Source organism: Ceratina calcarata, unplaced genomic scaffold, assembly GCF_001652005.2.
Source record: "Ceratina calcarata isolate Rehan_Ccalc_2016 unplaced genomic scaffold, ASM165200v1 scaffold71, whole genome shotgun sequence".
Taxonomy (NCBI): Eukaryota; Metazoa; Arthropoda; class Insecta; order Hymenoptera; family Apidae; genus Ceratina; species Ceratina calcarata.
This window is the reverse complement of record NW_017178369.1, coordinates 364,327-372,418: the sequence shown is the minus strand read 5'-3', so window position 1 is coordinate 372,418 and position 8,092 is coordinate 364,327. Positions and strand designations below refer to the sequence as shown.

Sequence of the window (8,092 nt, the reverse complement as noted above, 5' to 3'; positions counted from 1 at the left end):
GACCTTTCTTGTAGAGGACGACGAGATCTACAATTTCCATGTAAAAAGATTTCGCTAGCATTAATAGTTTACGAGTTATTGACGAAAAACGAAAAAACAGTTTTTTGCAAATTACTCGTTAACTATTGACGCTAGCGAAAACTTTTTACATGGAAATTGTAGATCTCGTCGTCCTCTACAAGAAAGGTCTGATGCAATTTTTCCGTAAGTCAAACGGTTTGGGAGTTATTGGTCAAAAACGAAAATTTGGAAGAAATTGAAGGGGTACCCCTTGGAAAAATCTCGGAAAAATCGAAAATTTTTTTTTGTTGTTTATTATTAGCAATGTTCTTCCGACGTCTGATTTCTTTTAAAAAAATGCGTTTCTAAAGTGCATAAACTTTTGGGATTGACTGTATAGCCAATACATCCTTAAATCGAACAGACGTACCTGCAGTGATGTTTGCGTCTCCCCAACCAAAATTCCGTGTCGCATCCCATGCATCGACTCACCGCGTGATCGGGTACCCAGAGGGTGGGAGCAGGGCCCAATTCCTCCACCGCTTCCCACGACATGTCCGAGGGTAAAGATTCTCCGTGATCACCGGTACTTTCCACCGAATCGGGTAACGATCCCTGCAAACGGATGCATCAGGCCTCCGTCTCGTTTGCATTAGATAGGACTCGATCTACTCACGATATCGTCGACACGATCGGTCTCCGCGTTGTGATTACTGACTTGTTTGATCAGAGCCATTCTCGTCGTGTGTAACTCCTTCCTCAAGGCTTCCTCCTTCAACTGAAACATAAATAATATTGCGATCACCCGATTCAAAACTCCTATTTTTAAAGTCGATACCTTATGTTCGACGATGATCTGTTGGAGGCGCATCTGAACGTCGCAATGTATAACGGGAAGACCGTCGACGTCGTCCAATCTGTCGGGGTTGTCCAGCACCGGATCTTGATAAATCGGCGAAGCCGGACAAACGCTGCTGGGTGTTCTCGATATCAGCGGCGCGCTCGTATCGCTGACATCGCTACCCTCGTTGTGGTTGTGATTGTAGTTGCGACTGCAAGAGCACACGGTGCGACCGACGGTGCTGTTGTTCTCGACCCAAGGGGACACGATGTCCGGCGGTGAGTCTTTCTGCGTTTCGCTGCTCGACAAAAACTTTCGTTGTTTCCCTCAACGCGGAATTTTGGAACTCGGGCTCGTACGTCTCGGTCGGGTCTCCACTCGATTCTCTAAAGCGTGTGTGTGTACTTACGTTTCTTTATCGGTCGCACCGAGTAAAGAATCATTGCTGGGTATCAGCGTGTCCGTCGAACTGTCCACCGACGGATTCACCGGCGAATCGTTCGAAGCTGTGCAAGCTTCCACACTCGTCGCGTAACACTTCGCGTTGTTCACTTCTTCCGACAAGGTCCTTTCCACCGCGCTTTCGATTCTACAATTAGCCGCGTGTTTCATCGCCTTCTCGCCCGTCTCTGTGTCGAGTGTCAACGAATCGAATTTCCTGCAATTATCGGGTGAATTAAGATCGTTCTCCTTACGGCGGATCGAGGTCACGTACTTTTCTACCGATGCGCTTGGGTCGCTGAGTCGACGATGAAGATAGGCCGCGTGATCGGGAGTATGCATCAGATCACCGTACGAACGCGTTTTACTCATATGCCCTTGCGGCTCCTCGCTCTCTCCACCCTCGATATCTATCATCGTCACTCTCTGCTTGTCGTCCCCGATACCGAGGGAGGTTTCCATGGAACCTAAATATACTTCAGACCATAAAACAAGGTCGCGTACGTTACAACTTGGCCATAACACCTAGCAATGAAAACGATAATCGGTAAAATGATTTGAAGAACACGACGACTTGTCTAGTCCCATATTCCGCGAGCAAATTCGCATATAAGAGCAATACAGCTCGTACGTATACATGACGGAAAAATGTCTTACTCGATTCTTCAAGGGAGAGTACAAATGATTTACGAACGAACTCGAGTTCAGATATCGCCAAACAGAGAACGTACGTTCTCGTATTTTCAACTGTAACCTCTCGTGTCTCGTGTTACAAAGAAACGTGCCGAACAGCTGAGAGTACGTGTGTTGAGCGAGCTTCACCTAAAATCACGTTACGATTAAATGCCGATCGTCGTCCATGATTCAATACCAAGTTCTACTTACGAAATACGCGGGAGACATTTGAAAGCTGCACTTGAATTGTAAAATTAGTTGGTGGACGCAGTCGAGCCACTGCAAAAATACTGGACATCGTTCGTTCGGGTCATCGCAGCCGACCGTTTGACCGCACCGATCTGCGAATTTGTGCCCGAAGTCTAACCATTCTCTCTCGCATAGAACTTGAAATCCCTGGGAACGGTAAAACGAAATAACGAAACGATTATCAAGTGGGAATCGACGAGGGAAGTACCTTGGCGTACCTCCATAGTTCGGTAGTAAGGATCGAGAAGGATCTGTGCCAGCGCCACTATCTGAGGCGTTCTGTCCCAGCCGTCGCTGCAGTGCACCAGCACCGGCCGGCCATCTCTCTCGATTGCCGATGCTACAGTCACAGCTGCCCGCAGTAACCCGGACATGTGCTGCAACCACCGCGTTCCTTCCAAAAGGCTGAGCCAACTGTCGCAATAATATTTATATCAAAATTAAGAAAGGAGACAACGATAAGTAAAGAAATCGATGGATTTACTTGGGTTGATCGGCATCCGATGCGCACAGCTGTCTCACCGCGTGAAAACTTTTTCGTATCGAGTGAATGTTCGGTAAGTTCATGAATTGTATGTCGCAACTGGGATAATATTCGGGACACTCGCAACCACCGCCGCGAGCTCTATTCGCCACTGCCGTCGTATACGATCTGGCGTCGACAATCAAGACTTTCTGCAAACAGGAGATAGTTAATTTTTCGTAATAATTATTGACAGACTCAGTGGAGAAAGATGGAGCTCACTTTCGTACTATTCGTTACAAGACCATCGTCGCCGGCATCCGGGTACATGATGGAGGAATCTACCATGGTCGTTTCGCCCTTGTCGTAGGAACACGCATCCGAGAGGGCTTTCAAGAGAAGCTCGTCTTGCTCGCTTCTGCTCCAGCCGAGCCATCCGACCTCCGGCTGGCTACTTCGCGCTATCACCGCACCGTTGTTTACGTGCCTTTCAAATCATGAAACACGAAGATGTTAAAACGAGACAGGAGCCGCTTAGAATACTTCCCGTTATCTTATGTACCTCCAAACGACGGTAGGGATTCGTCGGAAACTTCTGAATTTGCCCACAGACTCGAGGACATCGTCCGTGATACAAGAAGGAACCAGAAGCAAAGGCGGGTACGACAGGCACATGCGATAATCTTTATTCATTTGACTCACGCGCCATGTACCGTGTAAATTAAATTTTAGTCGTTCCACCTGAAGGACATAGTAGTTCAAGTTACAGGATAGATGATCGTTCGACGAATTCCTTACTTCTGAATTGAAAGTAGCTGTGTAAGAGACGTTATCCTTTCCCAGCTTGCTGTTCTCCTTGCCTTCCTCCATGGACCAAGCGTAGTATGCAAAGGCAAATATATCGTCTATACTCTTCCTCGGATACGTGACTTTGTGTAGTCTTTTAAACCACTCCAGGCAATGTTCGTTCGTAGAGAAGGCACAACTAAAGTTTCGTTCACCGTTTTTAGTCAACTCTGTCTCGCATAGAAGCGTAGATTGATTTCGATTTGTACCTCAATGAGCGAGCATCCTTGCAACCGATGTGCAGGAAGAATATTTCCTTCACTTCCAACTGTTCTATCAAACCGAGGGGGATGTTGTAGCACGCCTGGCTCAATTGCAAGTATAGCCTGTAATTGGAAAGGGCCAGTACCCCGTCCGACGTGCGCCCAAGTGCCACGATGGATTCACCGCTCAACGGTGTGAACGGCACTGTGAGAGACTCGTCTTCGCACTCGACGTTGGCGTGTTTCGGGAACAGCTCCGAGGCATGCAGGTGACAAATCGACTGCAAACTCGTCGGCTCCTCTGAACTCTCCATTTCCGTTCTAATCGACACATCGTACACATGAAACTCTATACGAATCGTTTTACAAAGCTGTATATATTTATTTCGTCAATCTTTCGTAACGCCGCCGCGCCTACGTTGCACATCGTTCGTCGCAAACAAATCGTGCAATTCCACGGATACGTGGGTACGTAATCAGGAATTCGTAGATAGCTCGTACGCGATGCTTTTGTGTTATGCTTACGATCGGACACTGTAATTTCGTGAAATCTGTCCCAAACACGTAACGAGAACCTTCGAACTCGACGCAACGTGAACAACACAAGGCTGCAATTTATTATGATTTATCGATTTCCCTGTCTGTCATTTTTCTCTGTCTATCATTCCGCACGCGAAATTCTTTCGATACGACGATACATGGAACGTCGTTCAAATTTTATCGCGACACGGATCCTGTCCGTTGTTCTTTATTTGGCATCAACAAACAGCTGTGCGCCTAAATAATGGGTTGCAAGTGAAAACCAAGTCTCTAAAGAGAAATTTGTTAGTTTACGAAAACAATAAACTAATCCGATATCACCGACTGTCATATAGACGATTATCGTTGATCGTCCAAGATAGCACGCGATTGATAAACTAAACAAAAAGAGTTGAGAGACGAGGGATAAAGACTTATTTCTTTTTATTAGAATAGACGGAATGCTCTTAGCGTAACATTGGCGAAAGGCTTGCTACGACGACGGTTTCTTACCTTGGATTAACGAGCTTCTTCGCGATGGACGATATCCAACCGTTTTGGTATCTTATACGAAATCCATGAACAGTCGTTTACGCGAGAAACGGAGTGAGGACATTACTCGATCAGGAGAGAAACATTTCCGCGCTTGGGAAGGGATCGGAAGGTCTTGGAATTCGTGCTTGACAAGCGTCGAACCTTTTCTCGATCGCACTTTCAAACGGATACGCGCACAGTTTACAGGAGGAACGATGCCACGGTTAATCTTATGCGAGCCCAATACAAACGCGATCACTTTTCGTCAGTTGGAACGATTCACGGGAATGGCCAACATCACGCGAAACGATCTCCATTAATTGTGTACACTTCCTATTCTCCTCGTCTCTACTCCACCTTCGGCTTGTATAGAGAATAATGATACTGCGAAATATTCAATTTTCGATTAATTTTTATAAAAAACCACTCATTCTACTCTATGTGAAAGTGACAGATTAATCTATATAGAGATCAAGTCATCTTTCCACTGCCCCGTTTCGGCTTCCTTACAGATCATTCATACTGCTCAAGCCCGTATCGCAATTAACATCGTTCGAATATCATATCATTTATACAATAAGTTACAAACTGATATTAAATAGAGAATTATTAATCAAATCCTGTCAGAATTAAATCAGAATCGTGCGAGACTCGAGATGCACGTTTAGAAAGGATCTATAGACCGACACGTGACAACCTGTAAACTTCTCGATTTCGAATTTTAGAAAAATTCTTCGAATATTGAACTTTGTATCCGGAGAATCTAATCGGCGAGGAGGTGGTTGCACGAAGAAACCAGGATTCTTATAGAAAATACATCGAATTCGTTTTTCGTCCGCAAACACCAATGGAGGAGGCGTACGGTGGTTGCGTACAAGGTGAAACTGGACGTGCCCATCACGGATGTTACGGTTACACGTCGTAGTTTATGCATGAATATGCAATATCAAAACAGCAGACGTAGGGCGGCGTGCGATAAACGCATAAAAATATTCGAGTATAATCGCAATTAAATGTGCAATAATAATGCGAACGACGTGCAGCGCGAACGAAACGCGTCGGTGCTCGTGCACGCGAGCGGTAACGAAGCTTTACTGACCGATGATTTCAACAATAAATCGACCGGCACAAACTGTGCTTAAAAGGCGTTGTCAATGTAATAGACGGTCGGATCGGAGCCAACAATAAAATATCGCCAAAGTGGGTTGCCTCTTCCGCATTCGTCCTAACCGTGATCTCTGCGAACGGTTGATACGTCGACGATCGTACGCGGCGCGTTTAAGCATCGATGCGGATGCGAATTAGGAGAGAATGCACTTTAATATTACCGACAGTTTCGTCAGCTGATCGTCGCTTAAAAACAACATGTGAAGGATGCACCGCGAGACGAAGCTTTGAATCGAACCATCCCCGCGGTACTGGTCGCTACAGTCCAATTTATATTTTATAAAACCTTTCGATCCTGTGAGAGCGGAGGCACGGGGACGAGCCTCGCGAAAGGGAAATGGGAAATAAAAGTAGCTGCTGCGTTTATTCCAGTCCTCAGGTTGGACGCAAGGAATTAGGATGTTACACCGCCGAAAGTGTAACACGCGGTCTCGAAGAACACCTTCCCGAAGGAGGTATCAGTGTAAATAATTTACAACACATAAGCGAACGCGAACCAGAAGACTGGGACTCTGATCCATCGTTGCACCCCTGTGCTGGTACAATTTTTATGGAAAGGTCGAAACAAGCCATCGAAAGTACGTAGATATTTTCTGATAAATATGTGGTTTCACAAAACTTTTTACAGGCATTCTTAACACGTGTTTCGTGCACAAATTTACAGTCTTAATATCGTCGCGGTGTCATTGTCTTGTTCGTATTTTAGACGGCATGGTCAGGAAAAAGAGTCAGCACCAAATCGCAGATATAAGGCCTTTGAAAAAGAGTAGCAGTTGCAGTACGATATATTTGGACGACAGCACTGTTTCCCAACCAAATTTAAAAAACACTGTGAAATGCGTTGCCTTAGCTATTTATTATCACATTAAAAATAGAACTTCACATCGACAGATTGATATATTTGACGAAAAACTCCATCCGTTGACGGTAATTGGTTTCTTCTCTGGATAGGATTGGTCAGGGAAAAAGAGAGTTTACGAAATTTCTTCTTTGCAGAGAGAAGGAGTTACAGACGATTACGATAAGCAGAATCCGGAACACAAACAGATTTATAAATTTGTGAGGACATTATTCAACGCTGCTCAACTTACAGCTGAATGTGCCATTATAACGTTAGTCTACTTGGAACGTCTGCTAACTTACGCGGAGATAGATATAACGCCAGCAAATTGGAAACGTATAGTACTCGGAGCTATTTTATTAGCGTCGAAGGTATGGGACGACCAGGCAGTGTGGAACGTGGATTATTGTCAAATACTTAAGGATATTACGGTAGAGGATATGTGAGTTCGCCTTGTCGCCCTTCGTCGAAACTTGTCCACCGGATTGTTCGTTGAACGGGTTTTCTTTTCTTACCAGGAACGAGTTGGAGAGGCAGTTTTTGGAGATGCTACAGTTCAATATAAACGTTCCTTCAAGCGTGTACGCTAAATATTATTTCGATCTCCGCACGCTCGCAGAAGCAAACGAATTGACATTCCCCAGCGAGCCGCTGAGCAAGGAGAAAGCTCAGAAGTTGGAAGCCATGTCCAGGGTGTACGAGGATAAAGTCACCGCCGAGGCTTTACGTACTGGTATTAAGAGATGGTCGAGTTTAGATAACGTATGCATAGGCGGACCTAGACGTAGTATTGCCATTCTATCCTAAATTTCGGATGTTAAGTGAGTACAGTACGTACACGAGTTGTCCATACCTTCTCGGTCGAGGTACGTGAGGAAACAAACAAGTTTTGAAGAACTACTTTAGCATAGTATTAAACAATTTTAAATTTTCATGAGCATATCATTTCTATCGGTCGGTCGTTTCTACGTTGTTTCACTTAAGCGTTTCGACGATGAGACGCAAGTTCTATCGGCTTGTTTGTGCAATTCTGGTATGTCGTTCTCTCCAATAGTTTCGATTTGTATAATAATAGGGTACGGTCAATTATCTCGATTACCTTAAACGATATGGGAAACTAATTTGTCTTCATTTCATTTTATCCAAATAATCGACAGTTACTAAGAGAGTTCGTTTTTTAATCAGGGACCTCTTAATACAGTAAAATAAAATAGTGAAATGTTACATAAGCAAAGGTAACGATAAATTTTTTACTATACTGTCAGTGCTTCTTTGATTAAAAAGAACAAATTGTGATATATATTATATATATA

The 8,092-nt window shown here is 44.6% G+C and overlaps 2 protein-coding genes across 6 annotated transcripts in view; one reads left to right on the top strand and one right to left on the bottom strand.

The window, feature by feature from the left end:
- Positions 1-5,229, bottom strand: part of LOC108630205 (myotubularin-related protein 3) — a 6,993-nt gene extending 1,764 nt beyond the window's left edge. For 2 of the 4 annotated variants that reach the window (XR_003389823.1, XM_026817931.1), the window contains exons 1-13: positions 4,751-5,229; positions 3,725-4,039; positions 3,232-3,654; positions 2,952-3,156; positions 2,691-2,881; positions 2,425-2,620; positions 2,168-2,353; positions 1,940-2,104; positions 1,557-1,807; positions 1,251-1,499; positions 839-1,139; positions 677-778; positions 431-615 (exon numbers count right to left, since the gene is read on the bottom strand). Coding sequence is in view for 3 of the 4 variants with exons in the window: in XM_026817931.1 (XP_026673732.1) it covers positions 431-615; positions 677-778; positions 839-1,139; positions 1,251-1,499; positions 1,557-1,807; positions 1,940-2,104; positions 2,168-2,353; positions 2,425-2,620; positions 2,691-2,881; positions 2,952-3,156; positions 3,232-3,654; positions 3,725-4,032 (2,762 nt within the window). In the remaining variant the exon portion in view is untranslated. The remainder of the gene's footprint in view (positions 1-430; positions 616-676; positions 779-838; positions 1,140-1,250; positions 1,500-1,556; positions 1,808-1,939; positions 2,105-2,167; positions 2,354-2,424; positions 2,621-2,690; positions 2,882-2,951; positions 3,157-3,231; positions 3,655-3,724; positions 4,040-4,750) is intronic. The other 2 variants (XM_018033347.2, XM_018033348.2) reach the window with 2 other exon arrangements.
- Positions 5,230-5,580: 351 nt separating this feature from the next.
- Positions 5,581-8,085, top strand: CycY (cyclin Y). 2 transcript variants are annotated; one of them, XM_018033254.2, is made up of 4 exons: positions 5,581-6,516; positions 6,645-6,865; positions 6,935-7,221; positions 7,298-8,085. In XM_018033254.2, the coding sequence occupies exons 1-4, from the start codon at positions 6,276-6,278 to the stop codon at positions 7,584-7,586; spliced, it is 1,038 nt and encodes a 345-aa protein (XP_017888743.1). In that variant the 5' UTR covers positions 5,581-6,275; the 3' UTR covers positions 7,587-8,085. The 2 variants fall into 2 exon arrangements, with proteins under 2 accessions (XP_017888743.1, XP_026673734.1); XM_026817933.1 differs by having other exon boundaries at positions 6,603-6,865.
- The last annotated feature ends 7 nt before the right edge of the window (positions 8,086-8,092 follow it).